This window comes from Ostrinia furnacalis, unplaced genomic scaffold, assembly GCF_004193835.3.
Source record: "Ostrinia furnacalis isolate ACB-3 unplaced genomic scaffold, ASM419383v2 OfSCF2432, whole genome shotgun sequence".
In the NCBI taxonomy this organism is placed as follows: Eukaryota; Metazoa; Arthropoda; class Insecta; order Lepidoptera; family Crambidae; genus Ostrinia; species Ostrinia furnacalis.
The window spans coordinates 230,913-251,518 of NW_021132671.1; the positions used below are offsets into that span (position 1 = coordinate 230,913).

The window sequence follows — 20,606 nt, forward strand, 5'->3', positions numbered from 1 at the left end:
ATGCAAGCTGGAAACAGAATTTTCGGATAGATCCAGTCTATTCTGTAACATTGTGTTATTGAAGCTTCTTAAGAACTTTCAAGATCAGTAACCATATTATCTTGTATCAGTATTCGATATCTTGTATAGTTTAGAAATAATCGAGTGATATCACTTATCGTTTCCACCCTGTATGTGTCAAATTAAATATCCACTATCAAAATCATTATTCATGCGTAACATTTTTCTACTCGAAGTTACTAAATGCTTATATTTAGGTTTGCCCTTATTCCTGCTATCTATCAGTTAAATTTCCGCTTACCCAAATAGAAGTAGCTTTAAATAATAAATTACACAGAGTTCTTTGATATTATTTTCTTTCCTTCTATATTTCTTAAATGATGTTGTGTTGATTATTTATTTAGTTATAATTTGTTTCAACCGCTTTCCTTATTTAAATTGCGGGGAGGGCATATGTTAAATCAGAGTTCATACACAAATTAGCTGGCTTGTTATGCCAGATGCGAATGTGATGTGCTAGACGAAAGTTTTTTTAATGTCATGCCCAATTAACAAAATAGCTGTACGTCAACTGCCTAGCACAATTTGTCCTAGCCGCTTAAGGAACCGTGTAATCGGTGACGGAACTCGATTAGCCACATCAGTTAATCCAGTTAATTACATTTACGGATACAAGCGTAAAATTGCTGCCAGTTTATAATTTTACAAATTAGGCTAACAAACCTGCACAGACGGTGGAGGGCGTGGGCACCCGATTTGATTTTCAACAGTTCAATTTTTATGACTCTTCAAATTACAATAATGCTTAGTTTTTTAACGACAACGCAGAGATGACTTGACAAACGACCTTCAGTTATACTTGAATGACGCTGACGCCTACACGCGAAACCGTCCTTGTTTATTATGGATGGTGCTGTAAGCTGTACTTACTATTATTTACCTCCTTCAGCTATATTTATATGCTATGTAATTGTAGGACACGCCGATAATCGTAGTCTCGTTGCTCGCGCGCATGCCGCCGTGTGAGTCATCGGTAAGCGTTCTGCGCACAATGCCGTCCGATCAGTCCAGTCGCGTCGCGGCATACTTAGAGGACATACATGTCACTTAAACTCACGCAAAGTACAAGAATTAAACGATCGACTTACCTTGATTATTGTTTCAAATTGTGAATTAAAATAAAACCCTGGAGATAAGTGTTGCCTTGTGAAGATGTCAACAGTCAAGAAAATGATAGCTATGCGGCAGCTGGATTCAATGTTTGGTAGCATGACCCTGGAGGGGGAGGGTCGACATTCGCCGCTCGTCAGCTCCGTCGTCGAGCACGACCCTCATTGCGACGTACATGGCCGTTGCAGCACTCCATATCGGTCATCCCTTTACCTTCACAGTAGGGAGTCGACGCCGGGATACCACAGGGAATCAATATCACCAACAAATGGGCTCATAATCAGGTCCGTAAAATTTTAGTTAGTGTGTTATTTATTGTTGTTATAATCTTTATTAATGCTGGCTGACAAAACAGGCGTCGAGATTCACTGGGTATGTCGGGATCGCCGGCACGCGAGCTGGAACACCCGTCGACATTCCCGAGTATCCTTCGGCGCGATCGCCACAGCCCTTCCCAAACGCCGCCTCGCCGAGATACGCCAAGCCCAACACAGAGAAACTACAACAAGAGACATTCCATGGGATCCTTCCCGAATCTCACCAGGAGTAATATTGTTAATTATAATAGAAGGGACTCTGTAAACAGCAATGGAATCAGAGATATGAAACGTGATTACGTCGGTTCAATGAATTCGCTCTCGAGGAAAAGTTCTATAGACACAAAGAAGTCATCCACGGACTCCTTAGATATATGGCATTCAAGTTGGGACTCTGAAAGGCACAATTCTGTTTCGTCGCTTGGGCATGACGAGAGACTCTCATACGGACATAACAAGGTAATTGTGAACTTGTAACAATAACTTACTGTCTGGTTGGTTAGAATATAAGATGGATTTCTTTGTCAATACTGACTGCGAATTCTGGTCATGGTTATCTTGAGGAAAAGACGTTCTTTGTGTTCATGTCAAAGTTTATCATATTAAGAAAATGACTGCGAATATGTAGTATAGTAAAACTGTGTAGGTGTTCTGTTATAAAGTCATGCTGTTGTTGGTTATACTTGCTTAACGAAATTGATTTTTATTCATACTACCTAGTCAAATTGTAATCAAAGATTATTGGTAGTGTTCCGTTTCCGTTATAGGTAATAAGCGTGAAGTATGTTACGTTGAAGAAAGCTTACGTATCGATCTCCTTGATTGCACCATGGAACGGTTTAAACAATACCATCACGCTATCGCCGTATAACTGCGTTACGAATGGGTTACGTATAGACGCAACTAATTTATTGCGAAAGTTATTTACGTCAAAGGCTACGCTTGGCATGAATGTTTCTTGCGTTTGATTCATCACAATCAGCCCTCAGAAGGTCCCACCAGTGTCATTATTATGGGTACGACGAAATTGTTTTGTTCAAAATGAATAATGTTGACAAAACAATTTAAATTTTGTTTAGTTACCACTAAAAAGAGATCTAATGCTAATGTATTTAGATTTAGATGCTGCTAGTTTAAATTTAACTAGAATAATATTTGGGTCGCTAAAAATATCTAACTCTCAGACAAATTGAGATCTCAAACTGATAAATAGATACATTATCAAGGAGTTACGCAATGTAAAGCCACTTATTTTGGACTCATTAGATAGCCAGCAATTGATCATAGTTCGGCGATAAAGCAAAGATAATCCCAAGATCGCTGCTGACGTTAACTTTAGCGGAGTTTGAACAACTGATTAATTTAACGTTAGATCCTGGCACGGCAGCTCATTCCCTTAACAAAATGTGACTTAATAATTCCTAGTTCTTGATCAACTTAAACGGAAATCCTTGGCTGGATCACCGTCCGTCTAGATCAAACTGTTGGAAAAATAAACCAAATGTTGGAATAGTAAATAATAAATGAAGAACATTACGAACAATAATGTCGCAATCGAAAAGGTACAAAAGATGGGGATAAGAAAAGATTTTGAGAAAAGATTTCGAATCCTTGAAAATGTCGTTATTAGTGGTTCAAAGGTTGACGGTTGAGTATCTGTTGTTAATTTCTTTTATATTCAATAGAAAGAAGTAAATTGTAGAGAAGTATCCAATTCTATGAATCTCCCTGCTCGTGGGTCAGCTACCCTTCCTCATACATTAACGCCACATGCATTAGGCCCATATCTCACCCCGGGGGACACTCCTTACGCCCCCTTGATAAAATTACTACTAAGACACGTGTCACATAAACATCACATAGATGATGTTTTGTGTGTGTAGATACACTTACGACGTCGTTGTTACAAAATTTGATTCCGGCGTGAAATTAACTGAACCTGAACCTAACGTTAAAATTAGATTGTTTACTGAAACTAAAAAGTATTTTGCTAATAAATGTTATGAACAAAGTTAAATTAAAATTGTTGAACCGCTATCTAGTTGTTTCAGTTAGTTGGAGGACACAACATTAATGCTACTCTTAGTGACTTTGTCTTATTTCTGGCGTTAGGTACATAGTCTCATTAGGGAGGTGCCAGTCCAGGTAGTCGGTCAATGACCTTTTGCCTCTTTTACGGCTACTACCCACTTTGAAACTAACCAAGCTGAAATGGAAAATTTTATGTTATACATAATATTATGTAAATAAATCAAGATGAATAAGAAATACTACGAGTATTTAGTTACATAATTTAATTTTATCATGAGCAAGAAAAGATGCCCTTTGAACAAAAACACTTAATCACTTACCATCAGGTGATCCGTCTGCTCGTTTGCCTCCTATCACATAAAAAAAAAAACATACATTTCGTTGTATTCTATGGTATCTGCAAGTGAAGCAACGGCCTCATTTGTGGTCTCTTCTATGTCCTGTTCAAAGGCAGCCACTGTTTTATTGTTGACAGTAAAACCATTAACGAGGTGACTATTACATTGTAAACTGCCGTGTCTTCATTTGCTTACTAGGCATAGCATCATTAAGGTGTGTGATTCCGCCCCAAGGAGGCTACTGCATATTTACATAGATTAGCATAGACTGAGAAACGATTCGGCGTCATACATTTCAAATCCGCATTAAACTGGTGAAACGCTATTGAATAATCATCAGAATCGTTGGCAGCATTGTGTACGTTAGTGACACGAGAATCTCTGGTAGGTCTCTGTACAAGGCTCGCTCATTGGGAGTCAACTTCGCCACAACCTGTGCAGCCAAATATGGAGATGACGCCGACATCTGGCACCCGTCACGACTAAATCACGGCAATAATAACATCATCTATATTGCTGTTTTAGCTCTTTTTTATTTGACAGAATTAATTATGTTACCGTTACCAACAACTTACTTATTTAATTTCTCAACAGAAACTTAACTGATGATTCATTGTCTATACAAATGTATTGAAAGTTACCATTTACCCTTCATTGGTAATTGCTAAACTACCAAAGACGAAAATAAACATCAATTAAAGTTAAACAAAACGCATGTAGGCATTGATTGTCAATTCAGTGGTGTATAACAAACAAGCTTGTACTACAGTTGATGAGTTCCAATTTATCAAGAAACCCGACCCTCGTAAATACAGTTTGACCCGGCTACCGGCTTTGACTTCTCGCTAATAAGTCAATAAGTCTCAATTGATTGTGACTACTGTACTGTGAGACAAAAGATGCGGTAACAGCCTTAGCCTATATTTTCATCGAAACGTGACTCTTTCAGATGGTTTATTCTTTAGTCAAGAGACTATCAGATAGTATCAAGTTCAGCCATCCTATTACTGGATTAACAGGGTATCTCTACAATAGTATCATTTTGTCAAATATAATAAAGTTACCTACATTTTCTCAAATATAATAAAGTTACCTATTTTATATATTTACATAGGTTTAGTATTTACTGCGCACAATGTACCTATTGTGTATTTGAATTGCCAATTTAACCCTGGAATCCAATTAACGATATCCATGTCCTTTTGTTGAGCAGCTGCAGTCAATCAACGTGTAGAATTAAATCAAGATTCTAGGCTCGTGTCTGAAGGTAGTGTAAAGCTATATCAAGGCTTTGATACATAGTAATAATTGAAGGAGGAATTGAATTTCTCGAAAACCTAATTGTTCGAACGAACCTCAAAATTCTTTAGTCGTTGATGAAGGATTATTATTGAACAACGTTTGTTAGTCATGCCTGAAACAGAAGTTTTTTATTTTCTTTCAAGATTCAATTTAGCCCAAGTTCTATGCGGGCTGACGTAAATGTAGTTCTATATTCAATTAAAATCTGATAGCAAGATGAAGAAAGTCTATTATGCTGTTCGACTCCATTCTGTTTTAATAACAGTTCGTTCGTTTTTGCCGCTATATCAGTTGGTCACCTATATTTAATTGATATTTTAAACTTTCATTCGTGTAATGTTGCATAATGTCTAGTTTTATTTTCATATTGTACGTATAAACTTTTATTACACATGCCTTTGTTTATTATTCGCATTTCCGTCGCAAAAAGCTGGAACAAAACAACATCCAGCCAGGAGTTGTCCCCTTCATACAAGATGATTCAGTTTGGAGTTCAGCAGGAATTTGTAACTATGTCAATGTTTGCTCGGTCCATTGGGGATTTTGGTTCACTCTGAGTCACAATGAAGTCATGGTTGTTCTTAAACAAACTTTACGTAATGTTATAAAATTCTATTGTAACAATTGTGTTATCGGCAGTTATTGTTCTTAGATCACGTTTTACTTTAGCGAACAAACAAAATTACGGTTTTATAAACCAAAGGAATTATTCGGATTTTGTAATTCAGGCACTCTGACTTGAATTTTACTGGTGTACTATATTGTCATAGAATTTCCCGATCGATACAAAGATTAACTTTATCCCATTAACACTTTTACTGTAAGATGCGATAAATCTTTTATATAATCTACGCTGACTAAACCTCAGGTGAAAGAATAAGGTCTATTTCCGGCTGGCAGTAAACAAAACAATTCGTCTCGAATTACTTAATATCTTATCCAAATAGCCAATCAATCGTGAATCTTATGGTTCCAACATCAGTCACGCTTTCGTCGCTAATTCACTTTAGGCGAACTTTACAGAATAATATATGAAATCGGTGATGATGCACAGCTTCTGTACCATGTTTACTGACGGAGGATATTAAAGTGACGCAAATACCAAGTAATATTCAAATTAAATAAGTAACTAAATTATAATTTATTTGTAAACCATTTACCTCTAAGTATTAACTCTCCTGTCAGTACTTAGAGAAGCACAATGAAGCACTAATGTAGTAAATTACAAAGTAAATCCATTTGTTTTAATCTTTCCAGACTGGTGGTAATGAGTTCTATTCTAACTAATATTGGCGTTATTGTTTTTTGCATGCCTATTGCCTAGTATTTGTTATGATTTATGATCACAACGGAGCAGCTATATTGTTGTGGACACGAACATGTTTTAATTAATATTCATTTTCTTGGCGTAGGCTGAAATTAAGATTATGATGAGTTTCTTCAGACATAAAGTTGTTTATTATATGATCTGTATATGGTACAACCTTGAGTTCCTTCGTTACAACGAATATGGTGACTAATTAAATGTTTGAGTTTTCCAGCGTTATTTCTTGAGTGGCGTGGGTGCTCATATGCGCAATATCTGTATGATATAATATCCTATTGTTTGATGAATCGTCTTCATGATTCCGTATTTGAAATTTAAAAAACCTGCTATTCGTTATTAGCATGATTTACACTAATCGAGCGTAAGAAAGAAGCGAAAGTTAGAATACGAGCGTGACTTAGTGTTACACCTAAAATAGCCATATTAAATTGATTTCGTCAGAATGATCGTTACGCAATCAAACGCAAAATCAAAGATTCGCTTTTAAGTTATTTATGAACGTAAAACAGTGAATTAATTTTTTAAAATGTAATAGGTACCTAGCTTTGGTGAAATAATGGTTCTTGTCTATAAACCGTTATCCTCATAAGCGCCGTAAATCTGCGCATATTATCATTTATTTGTACTCGTATCACGTGAATAATTACTTAAGCACATGCCATAAAGACATCATTTTACTACACTTGCAACGTTGCATTGCAGCACAATACACGAAGAGATATCTGTTGGTACGCTGCGCTGGTTACGAGCAATATCTGAGCGTGCTCAACGCATTGACCGCGCACGGGCTACCCCTTTCACTTGTATTCGCATTCAACGGATCGAGCGGAACGCGAGTGCGCCTTTCTCCATATTCTCATCTCTGTCTAACGCGCGGCAACAGTGGTGCAACGCAGGTGGTGGGCAGGCGCACGCCTCTCGCGGGCCGTGGCAGCAGTGCCGCTGTTCCCTCGACTACATCCGCACGGAACCGACGCAGCCGCGCTTGGATGAACTACCGCGATCTAACATGAAGTCCAAGCCGCCGCACTACGTTGACGCCCCGTTCAGGCCCTGGCCCCCGTTGTCACGCCAGGTCCAACCTAACTTTTATTTCCGACCGCCGGACCCAATGGATTTGAGAAACTTTAAAACCGCATCATCGAAGGGTTCCACTTACTCGGATTTCTCTGCAATGAGTGCGTACAGCAACAAATCGCGGGATTACTACTTCTTGTCGCCGAGCTATAGATCGGCTGGTGCTCCGACGCCGAGCAGCCACTCGGACTACTATCACGGGCGTGAGAAACCGCGCCACATCCGACACCCTATCCCAGCTCCTCCGGCTGCGTGTCCTTGCAGTCGATCACGTTCCCTGGAGGACGTCAGGACAGAGGTCGTCACTGAATGGGAAGACGACGACGAGAACGGTAACAGAATAGTAGCACCAGCTACAAAATTCAACCGTACCTCATATAAAACGAACACAACTTTCCAAAAGCAAGGATTTCTCACGAGACATTCCATGGAGAATCTTGTCGACAGACCTCAAGTTCTGCCACCAAAGCGTGTCTCCGCTTTTCAGGTAATTGGATCTACTTTCTATCGCGATGGGTTCACGGTTACGTTTTCTTCTTTTAAGGAATCTATTTCTGAGTGGGAGTCGTTTTCTTAAACTGTGTGCGTTCAGTACTGTACTTATGTGTACTTTCACATTTCCTTTATTTACATTATTATTTTTATTGAAGCCAAGCGAAATGTGTAATTGAATGTGCCTCTTTAGCGAATGTTTTTGAGTACATATTTGTGTGATGTGATGTATTGCGCGGTCGGCCGCGGCTGTGGGAGCGAGCAGCTCCGGGCCCGTTCAGCTCCGGTGAACCGCAACGCGCGTCCTGCGCGTGTAACGGATGTTCAATACTCGTTTTTTCATCACACCATGCCACCGCAACTCATTCGTCACTTACCTTATCAGATTAAATCTTATGTGTTTCGCTCTAAAGCGAAATTAGGTTTTCAGGTAATTCGGACAGTTTTTGTTTCGTTACTCGGACGTCGCAATGCGAATGTGAATTGTGACCTGCCAACTTAATTGTGCATTGTTTCTGAATGAACTTGATTTCATAACATTTATTATGAAAATAAATACTCATTAACAACGATATTAACATAAGTATTATCCTCTTCGTGTTTAAATTACTTGAATGTATTTCAAATGGACACTAATTCATTGATCATCTGTTAATAAATTATTTATAAATAAACATCTAAATTATATGATACACGTTAATGTATTCAAGGCCTTTGTTTAAACTTTAAAAAGTTTCAAGCACACCTATAACAACAATGTGTAATGCAATAAACATGTTGTATTAAATATATTTGAATTTCAAGCGTTGTTTACGTTGTTTAAAGGATTTCCCGACCGCGATATCGCCATGAATAAATTATTCTTAGGGACTTTCTTATACTAACATTTTGCGTAACTCAATGCATAATGATTACCTAAACTTTATCAAAGGTTTTGCCATATTTTAAATTGATTCTTATATCATTCAGTAACGGTAACATTTTAGAACATATCTACTACTAATAGCCTATCGTTATGCAATCGAGAGTTCGGCATCAAATTAAGAACTTTTTCTACTTGTTAAATGCGGTAAAACTTCGTGTAATACGTAATAATACGTGATGATTGTCACACATGACTGGTCGATGTGATGTGCTAATATTAAAATCAAAAAAAATCAAAATCAAAAATATTTATTCAGTTTAGACCACAAGTGGCACTTATGAACGTCAATAGAAAATAATAAAAAAAAGAAAAAGGTAGCCCTTATGGGGCACTTTACATGTCTCCTTATCTTTTAATAGATCGACAAAGGCGTCTGTGCTGAACATTATTTGTAGACATGTATGATCTGAGACCCAAATATCGTAAATTAGTTTACCCTGGTTCACGTATTCTCGGGTCTCATCACTCGCGCTAACTTATGCTTATCAAAATAATCAAGAAATGATTATAATAATTGACGCTTATTGGTAATTTCAAACATTCCTAACGGTCGACATCATATCCATAATCTATTACTCATATTCGCTGTTTAAGTAGATGACGCGCACGTACATAAAAACGCACATAAAAACTTGCGAATGGCGACAAACCTCGTCAAAACATAAGTTTTGACGGAGCCGTCGCCGCGCGGTAAACAAACTAAGCGAGAGAATAAAAGCGGTAAAGTACACTTTCTATTACAACTTGCGAGTTTCGAGCCACGCTCGATGCAACAGAATACGTTTACGAAGACAACATTGTAAACTTTAACTGGTTTTATTGCCATCAAAGAAATTTATAGTTACGTCTTTGCCACCGACTGGATTTACTTATTTTGAAATACCTATTGATACATTATGCTATGGCATTCCTTTGCTCACTGAAGGCATGTAATTTATGAATTCGTGTCGTCTCAGTTCATTAAAAATGAAAGTTTGCTTGGTTTCGTGTCGTTGTTATCGGTCAGCAACTGATCTATTTAAATTACAAAACCTGTTTGGTTGCGGCAACTGTAAACCGGTTTAATCTATTCAACCTGAATATTACGGCACTGAACACAATTGCTGCAGAAGTGCACATTTTCTAATGTCATCATTAGCGACACCTTTATGCTTTATGTAATAAACAAGCATGCTCTCGAGAATCTTCTGAATTGATTTGTTTAATTTGGTTTGCTAGTTTTTCTTCGATCATCGTCATGATGTCATAAACCGTTTTTTAGTAACACCTTTTATGTCAATACCTCGGGTATCGTGCGTTTATGATTTCGTAATTCCGTATTTGCCGTTCTCTGTTTAGTATTGTCATTGCAAATTAACAAGAAATGTTATTTAAGTTAAATTTTGATTTAGGTCTTTTAATTGACGTTCTACAGCTTTAGGATAAATTATTATAGTTTGGAAATGCTTTTGGAAATAAAGTATTCGACGCCAATACGTTATAGTTCATAATAGTTCATTGGACAATAGGGCATAATCAACCAAAAGGAAGGTATTTACAACTTGTTATCTTGTCCATATAGATATATTTTATAACTATGTATTATCGTACCTATTGGTTATCTTAAATTATCTTTATAAGAAGTTTAAAGGTTTTTAGAATCACCTTACAGACGCCAGCACATCAAGTTAAATAATGTGAGGTCTTATGTAGTTAAAATAGGGTTGAGTTTTAAAAAAAAAATAGTCTGATGTGCTGTCGTGTCTACATATCTACTTTGAGATGCTAGATCTCATTTTATATCAATGAACAATTCTCATCAATCTGACTTCACCATATCTTACTAATTTTTAAATAAGTAGAAAATAAAGTAGGAAGCCACTTCTTAAAACATTTATAAAAGCAACAGGCAAACACACCAATTCCAGAAAAATAAATGAACTCCAAAAAAAAAAAAAAAATAGAACATCTAAAAATTCCTGTCTCGAAAACCTGTTTTGAAATTTTTCGTTTCTTAACTCTCATTAATACCCATGAGAGTCATTTTGTATATTTTTAGTAAAATGTGAAAAATCAATCTCATTTTTAAATATGAGACTATACACGAGGTCACAATTAGCCAATTCAACATTGGTGTGATGTAAATAATGTAGAGACAATATGAGCAGCATGAAGAACATTATTATTATTCATAATTGTAAATAAAGTATGAAAATAAAATCAAACATTTTTATACAGATTTTTTGGGTAAGGAACCATTCACATTTTTTATAATGTTCAAATTCCTAGAGACAAAAAGTTTAAGCGTCCATCATGTCGTATACATAATATTGACAAATTAATCAATACAATCTAAGTACGTTCGTCAACGCGATGTTTTGTTTATACCGCATGTCCACCCACACAATGATATACGAGTATATCCTATTCACACATACATAGTTGTTATGACAGGCGAAATAAAAGAGCTTCCTTGCATCATTCTACTTTTACTCACGACTACGGAAAAGGCACTCAAAATTAAGGCTTTTTCGCCTGTCATTTCACCGTAGTTGGATGTATTTTGATTTATTGATGGTGAGTTAAGTTCTGGGTCACGTATTTTTTAATGAAAGATACAAATTCGCTTGAACCTTTTTGGTGTGCCATTTAAGTGTGGTGGGGAAGGAACATCAAGGTAAACCTCTGTGGTATCTATCATATGTAGTTGTAATAGGTGATATTTTACAACAAAAATGTATTTTCTAATGCGCTGTCGACTGTAGATGGAAGGGCTCCTCGTGCCAATTGAATATCGTGTGTTACATTGACGCCCTTAGGCTCTACGCAGATTGATATTGGCAAAAAAATATTGTAATAGTAAAAGTGAATGGTTAATGTGCGTGAGAAGGATATAGCTTATATGTCGAAATCCTTTCGCTTGTAGACCCCTTTGTGACAATATCGTAAAGTGATTTTATATGGGTAAAGTTATATGCGACGAAATAAGGGGTAAGTGTGACATTCGAAATCAAATCGATGACGTGCCACGTGAAGATACTATTTTTATTTGGAAATGCAAATAATATAGAATTAATGAACGAATACTGGGCGTTGAATTGAAAAAACAAAAATATGTTACCCAAATAATGAGTGATGTAAAACAATGGTTAAATAAGTTTATATACTCGTAGTCTTTGACTGTAAGTTATTGTATAGTCTGGTCTGCGAGTACGTAGAATTTTGTCCAATGACCCCAAGCTACCCATCCTTATCGCTCGCGCGTAATTATATTGCTGTCGCGACTGTGCGACGTGCGCCCGCAGTGAGTGTGCGAGCGCGACAGCAACATAATTACGCGCGAGCGATAAGGATGGGTAACTTGGGGTCATTGGACAAAATTCTACGTGCTCGCAGACCGGGCTTTAGACCACATGGTACTTTTCACCTACATTCCCAAATCACAAATTTAGAGAAAGTTTCACACGTATTATAAACGTCCTCTAGCGTTAGTAGGATTCAAAATATCATTTGAAGTTCGTGAAACTGGCTCTAATCACATAACATAATGCATGATACTTTTTAAACTTCTTATAGGTCGCGCAACGAAAGTTGAGGCGAACACATACTCACACTGATGTTAATTTGAATACAGAACACAAATCAATCGAATATGCAAGACGTCAGTGCGATAACCATACAAATCTTTGCTTGTGTTGATCGCCTCAACTTTTGCTGCGCGACCTATAGGTAGACGTCTGTTTTAAATTATAGTATGATTGCAGGCCCAAACCAGAAATGGTAGCCACCAGAGCGCTCCGCTGTCAGCGCCCAGTGGCATCGCGGGTGCCGAGGTAAACGGCTCCCGACCCACCTTCAAACCCGTCACTGTGCTAGAGGACCTTCAGGCAGTTCGGTGCGCCGAATTCCACCCCAACGGAAAACTATACGCAGTCGGATCGAACACGAAAACCCTTAGGATATGCACATACCCGAAGATTGAGGAAATCAAGTAAGTTGCACATTTAGTTTCTGACTTCTGTAAGTAAAGTGTAATTTAACACTAGAGATTCTTGAGATTTCTTGGCAAGACGAAAATCGCCGCGAGCTCGCAGCGGTATTGCAGCGTTCGTTAAATCGAGGCGGTTCACGCCGCACAAATTGCTGTGAGAAAAGGCTCAAAACTTTAGAGCCTAAAGTATGTTAGTTGTGTGACAGGATCTAAGCTGAACGAACCGCGGACAAACAACAACAACGATTTAAAATGAAGTGGGGCAACGTTATGCTAGATTAGACAAGAATTCTTGTAATGAAAACAGAACAAAATATAAATTCTGCTCCATTAACATAAATTGTGGAGGTTTCGCAATCAAAACTTCAAGAAGTTGGATGTAGCTGCCTAGAACGAGTTCCATTAGAGAATTTTAGTTCTTTTCAAATGTCGTACGCCTCACCTGCTAGGTAAGGTGGCGTTGATGTCATCCAAAGATTGAACAAAGTTGCTAAAGGTCATGATCGTGAACTTCGTGTTTTCAATTATAATTCAACCTGTCATCCAAGCGCATTGTTGGAAAGGTTGTAGGTACAAAAACATATTAAATCTTGTATAAAAATAACAAGTTGACATTGTGAGTCGTAACTGTTCTTGTCTGATCCAAGTTTAAAAGGGTTTTTGAGATAATAAACATTGGCAAAGTCGTTTCACTCGACCTCTGGCGGTAGCGACCCTGGTGGTTCCTCGCGCGCCGCCCTAACCTTGCCCAATTCATTACCAACAATGGAGTGAAGTTGTTCCCTTCGGACAATATTTCCGTCAAGATTAATTAAATAATGACACTTTGAAATATTTACAGCTTTATTGCTGTAATCTTTCATGATAATTTAAAACAAAAGCGCCTTAGGCTAGACTTGGGATAATGAGATTGGGTAATCTTCTATATATATAAAAGAAAGTCGTGTTAGTTACTCCACTTATAACTCAAGAACGGCTGAACCGATTTAGCTGAAAATTGTCAGGTAGGTAGTTTAGAGCCAGGAGAAGGACATAGGATACTTTTTATCCCGTTATTTATTGCCATTAAGGCGGAACAAAGTTCGCCGGGTCAGCTAGTTAATAATAAAACAAACATAATTACATAAATTCGCTCTGGGACTTTAAATGTAATACGAGTAAAACAAATTTTGAGAACCAATTGATCTTGTTCACGCCTTTCATTGTCCAATTCTGTGTACTACTAGACTTTTCTTTGGTTTGGTTCGTGTTCCGCAATAACAATTAGTATCTGCTTATCTTGAATAAGTGAGACCTTACCTTCTAGTAACAACTACACTATCCAATGAAAAACAAATACCGACATCAAAGATCCATCATGAAACTGTCATCTTAACAAACTAGTATTTTATCCTTATAACTTTTAACTCGGTTAACTTACATAAAGACCTTCTTAACTTGTTGCCCTCGTCTAATCATAATTAGAAGTAGGCAATCCATCAGTCTATTTGTTCTTTGTGTTCAAAGAAATTTCATTTGGTACGTGGATATAATAATATCATAACTCTCAAATATTTATCTGCCTTCGAACATATGGTTTGTATTGTATAGACTTAATTAAGATTCAACTCATGTCTTAACTAGGTATCATAAAAGGTACGGTAATGCGAGACATGGCATACTAATTTTAACAACAGTCAGTAAACTTTTCGTTGAACAAATTTTGTTCGAATTAATTTTCCTTCCATAACGAGCTTTTATAAATTCGAATGCTATAAGCGTTGAATCAAATACTTTCCCTTAACTATTTCGAACTGAGTTTGCAGATGAACGGAACTGAACTGTACATACTTTGCTGCGAAGTTCCGATTTCATAAACCCGTCTCGAAATAAAAATTCAATCATTGATCAATGTTTTATTGCTCTTGGTTGACCAAAAGAACGTTCGCCACTTGCGATAAAACTTTGCGCAACCAATTCGAGGTGTTACTGCAATAGGATATAAACAGGATATATAAATATAAGATATACCTAGATAAGTATTAGCCAACTAGTCTTAGCTAAGTACTGACCTAACTGACGTGACCTGTATTCCTGTTGGCTCTACTGCGCCACGGCTGTACTGTGAAGTACTATGGTGTTGCGAAAGCGATGACTAATCGCGATAGAAGGGCAACGACCTAAACCCAAGCTAAATACACGTTTGTACGAATAATAAAGCACAGATAGAAAGGTCGTCCTCAACTTAAAATTGTTTACAAAGACAAAGCTATTACAAACTTGGTTCCTCTGAGATTCATCTAGATTTTAGATCGCTTGTCGCGAGATCACGTCTCGCTACCAAGTCACGACCAAGGAGCAGTGTTCCAGTGTTCATAAGTTAGTTATTTAGTTAAGTAATTCGTGCGCGTAAATTAGCGGAATCGTGTATACTTCACAAGTATTTACTGTAAGTTTGAGTGGTTTGAGCCGCTAATTATTTGCAGCGAAAAAACGTTTACCTATTGTTTAAAAATTTTAGTTTTTCTTTTTTGTTTAGTTATCAGTACATTTATGTTCATGGCCAGAGTCAAAATTAAAACTATTTGTAGGTATATTCTATGTTAGCGCATTGTACTTAAGTGAATTGTTTAATATTATGCAACGAAATGTTTCTGATGCTATTTCAACATAGCGATGATACTTAGTAAGAAGTCCGTATTACAAAATTGAAATCTTCATTAAATTAAATGAGACGGCGTTATTATTATGGAGGTGCTATTCTGGGGTTCTTAATATTAAATCATAATCAATATTGACGATCTTATATGAATAATTTATCTTATACTATTATTCTAACTGAAATTGTCTAGATACTGTTGTTCTGTCACATTAGTTTGATAAAATATCTCCTACTTGATTGTTTCTAAGATAAGCTCTCCTACGAGACAGGGCTTAACCTAGTGTATCATAAGTCAATCTCTGACAACTCATAGTCATAAAAATGGTAATTTTATGTGCTCAATAATAAAAAAGTAATGTTGCTGTTATTGTTAAATATTCAGCGGAAAACCTATAGAAAAACAGAAGTCACTGCACTTGTTTACCGTACAGTTTCAGCTCATTTATTTATTATGCAGTAGCGACGATCGAATTCGACCTTGTCGGTACGGGCTAATATTAAAAAACGTCAATATTTTAGTATGGACGGAGTAGCGTGTGTATAGTATATTCATGAGAAAGTTAACGGGTACCACGTAAGATATTGTATAAGACAGAATATATCAGCCTTAATCAACCGAGAAACGCGTCGCATGCATATTTAAAAGCATTAGGAAGTATGTATTATGAAATCTTGCTTTTGATTAAATTATTAACAGTGACCTAAATATTAGTCTTTGAGTGAATAAAACATCTTTTGAGGTTTTTGATATTCGAACTACGCAGGAACGTAAAAAGGGCAAGCATTTATTGACCACTAGCGGCCGCCCGCGACTTTGTACGCGTGGACCCCATTTTTCCTCGTTTTAACTTAATCAATCGAATCAAATTCAATTCAATCAAAACCAAAATTTCTTTATATACAATATTATTTACGAATGTCAAAAGTAATGTTGAAAGATGGCGCTTTTTTGTAAATATTTTTCACGTCTTATTTATTTATTGAAAGGTTTGTCACATATCGTAATAAATTATAGCCTATATGTTATTCTGGGTAATAAACAATAATACTGTAAAGTTTCGTTGAAATCCGTTCTGTAGTTTTTGCGTGGAAGAGTAACAAACATGTTGACATCCAGACATCCATACAAACTTTCGCATTTATATAATATGAGTAAGATAAGATTGAACTAGTACGTGCGTCCGTGCAACCAAAATCAATTAAGCTTAGTAAACGAAGCGCCAAGAAACGGCTAAGTTCGCGCTAAACTACCCCCCCAACAACTTTTGCTTGGTGACGTAAAGTTTTATCAGCAAATTAAACTTCAGCATTAATTTGAATCCATCAACGTCACAACACGATTTTGGGGATGTCCAAAATATATTGTGTAGATGTACGAATTCAAAAAGTATAACTCTTTCCTTCTGTAATAGACTAAGAGCTAGTGAACGCCAGACCTACGTTATTTTATAAAGGCTGAAAGTTTGTCAGCGCATGCTCCCAACATAGCTAAGAACCATGGCCAAACATGAAGTTTGGGTCATGGTGGCTTTGGCAGACAGACGGTACTAAAGGTGTGTAAAATACCAACTTAATTACGTCAAAGTATAAAGGCTGATTTTTTGATATTTCCTTCAAAATGTTATTAGAAATGACGTCATTAATTGACAGACACCTACCATGGTGGCAGCCCTTAGCCAGACACCTTAAAGTTCATGAAAATGTAGTCCTACTTACGTCATACTATAAAAGCTGATATTTACATAAAATATTTGAACTATCATTTGATGAAGTTTCCTCATCAGCCAGACACTTCTGATGGTTCCTTCGCCTTGCCAGACAGCTTTTAGGGTGGCTGAAAGTGCGAACGCGAGGCACTATAAATATTGTTATTTGTACTTTTTCTTAAGTTACTCAAGTATTTGAGTCTGTAATTCATCATCTCATGTTGATGAGCTGATAATGGAAGGTAAGTACAACTCCTTAAGGCTTAGGAGTTGGAGGACAATTCTTTAACCAGTACGAGTATAAATAAGTATAGTTTCTAAAGTTATTTGGGTGTTTGCATCAGCTAGTCATCATCTCATGTTGATGAAAGTTACAACTTCTTAACGCTTAGGAGTTGTAAGATTATTCACGTCATGCTCCCCGGCGAAACTACTTTTGATTTAACTAGTGTAAGTTTCTAAAATAAATCTATGAAATGTCTATAAAATTATAGTCCTATTTAAAAAAAAACCATGTCTCAGGTTTCGCCGTATTTTGTTATTGAAAGTGGTTGCGCTGCAGAGTATCCTTCCAGCGAAACCATCACGATATATCTATTACTATGCATAGTATAATCAAATTTATAGTATCAAATAATTCTATAACAATTCTATATTGAATTAGGACCCCCAAATCCTCATTAGAATTTATATACACGGAAAATGTGGTGCCACAAATTTTCTCTTCGAAATAGTTTCTAAACGCCTAGAGTAAAGTTCATAGCAACATTAGCATTAACATAGGTAATGCTAATGTTGCTAAGAACTTTACTCTAGGCAACTTTCAGAGGAAATCACTTTAAAATTGGGGATTGGGGGAGTTGTACTTACCTTCTATATCAGCTCATCAACATGAGATGATGATTTACAGACTCAAATACTTGAGTAACTTAAGAAAAAGTACAAAAAATAATATTTATAGTGCCTTGCGTTCGCACTTTCAGCCACCCTAAAAGCTGTCTGGCAAGGCGAAGGAACCATCAGAAGTGTCTGGCTGATGAGGAAACTTCATCAAATGATAGTTCAAATATTTTATGTAAATATCAGCTTTTATAGTATGACGTAAGTAGGACTACATTTTCCTGAACTTTAAGGTGTCTGGCTAAGGGCTGCCACCATGGTAGGTGTCTGTCAATTAATGACGTCATTTCTAATAACATTTTGAAGGAAATATCAAAAAATCAGCCTTTATACTTTGACGTAATTAAGTTGGTATTTTACACACCTTTAGTACCGTCTGTCTACCAAAGCCACCATGACCCAAACTTCATGTTTGGCCATGGTTCTTAGCTATGTTGGGAGCATGCGCTGACAAACTTTCAGCCTTTATAAAATAACGTAGGTCTGGCGTTCACTAGCTCTTAGTCTATAACTAATAAACTTAAAAAAACAACCAACATAGTAGGTACATATGTTATAAACCTATTTATTATTATTTAACAAGTATTGGATACCTAACGATTTCGCAGGCCACTTTTATCGAAGGCTAAGCGAAAATATGCGACAAATCTAATCAATAAAGAAGCTGCTGGCAATCTCTAGCCAATTTCCTTTTACGATACATATTCACATGATCCGAGAACGTTCATTACAGAAGAGTTAAAAAGTTGAAACCCCAAGTATCTAAGCGCTAAAAGCCTTGCTAATAAACCCTGTAATGATATGTCGTGCATATTGGAAATTTGTTTGCCAATTAAACTATCGTGAAAAGCGTTTTTAAAATTGCCTTTAGTCGATACTAACTTACCGCGAAAAACTTTTAATTTAGTAAATTAAAAGTTTTTCGCGATTTGTCTACTTTGCTCGTTTGTCTCGTGTCCAATCTTTTTCTCATTAAGCATGGTCTACCTTTAATCGATTGATATGTGATAAAATTATGTCTTTATTGTTTGCTATGTTTGGCAATATTTCAGGTAAAATAGTGCACTGCGTGCGTCGTTTATCTAATTTGATCTGATAAAAATATTTTACACAAACTTCTTATTGGCACTTGCTTATTAGCAATTAATTTTTAGTGTTGTCAGCATCCCAATTCATGCTGAGACATAAAGAAATCGAGCAAAATGTGGAGAGAATTCAAATATGTAGTATCACCAGAAATGAACCACTTTCCGCGGATGTCCTTTTTTGTGAGGACAAATTGCGGATCTATAGTGCCATTCGTAACAGGGTTCTAGCAACCCTCTAATATTACTGTTAGTACTAACGCAATAACCAACCCAATCTATTCGCTTTTTAAATGGATGAGCTCTTTATTAGGTGATAACGAAGGCGGTGTTGGATAATAGATTCTATTAAAACTCTATACGAAGATAGTGTTGACTTAGTTATACATCGTTTAGGTTCTTGGGGTTATCCAAGTTCGTGGTATGGATATAATTTTATAGACCTGTATTATTACATAATCAAGCTGTTCATGTAATTAATACATTATCGCAAACAATACGTTTCTATTAATCTTCTCTGCGAACCGCATTACAGAAGTTGCTTGTATTTATCATTCTTATGTGTGTACCTTCCGGGATTCAAACCCGGTTTTGTGTCCAACAATCACTAGACCAGGCGGTGGTTTGCCTTGCTCAAGTCAAGGGGAATATTTTTGCTGTGTAACTTTGTTACAGTGAGTAAAGGTCCACAGTTCGTTAACTCTCGAAACAGGTCGACCCAGTAAGTAGGTTGAAAACGGCGAGTAATCAAAAATCATTGGTCAATTACTTTTATGAAATCAGAAAAGCTTCGCATTCGTGTTTCCGACAAAACTGAGAATATTCTTAAAAATTGTGTTAACTTTATTGCTGTCTATTTACCTATTTCTTTTTTACATTATATTATGTTTATCGACCCTTACTATAAATGTAGACAAGTACTCTGACGACTTAAGCTACCAAAATTCTTTAGGGGAATATAACTTCCTTTTGATTAAATGTAAAAAAAGAAACTGATAAACTCAGTGTTTATAACTTGATATTTCTTAGTAACTACAAAACCTAGTGAAAACTTACATGATATGTATTGGTAGGTGTTTGAAAAGCCCAGGATTTGAAAACAAAAAAAAGTTGTCTTTTTTATTTCTAGTATTAGCAATTAGCATAGTAATGAGTAGTTAATCTACCCTGCTCATCACACTAACATTTGCTGCAAGCGGAATTAATATTGTTGGCTGGATGATCCGTCGTTGGCTATGTCCTTAAAACTACATAATATTGTACTAGCGGCCGACCGCGACTTAATACGTGGAACCCGTTTAACCCCATTAGGGATTGAATTTTGC

The 20,606-nt window shown here is 36.6% G+C and overlaps 1 protein-coding gene across 2 annotated transcripts in view; it reads left to right on the forward strand.

Moving 5' to 3' along the window:
* Positions 1-1,059: 1,059 nt before the first annotated feature.
* Positions 1,060-20,606, forward strand: part of LOC114355610 (WD repeat-containing protein 47) — a 43,350-nt gene continuing 23,803 nt past the window's right edge. Inside the window, exons 1-3 of one of the 2 annotated variants that reach the window (XM_028308551.1) lie at positions 1,060-1,454; positions 1,526-1,946; positions 12,723-12,949. In XM_028308551.1, the coding sequence (XP_028164352.1) occupies positions 1,213-1,454; positions 1,526-1,946; positions 12,723-12,949 (890 nt within the window). In that variant the 5' untranslated portion in view covers positions 1,060-1,212. Of the gene's footprint in view, positions 1,455-1,525; positions 1,947-7,169; positions 8,050-12,722; positions 12,950-20,606 lie in introns of those variants that run through there. The other variant, XM_028308552.1, reaches the window with a different exon arrangement.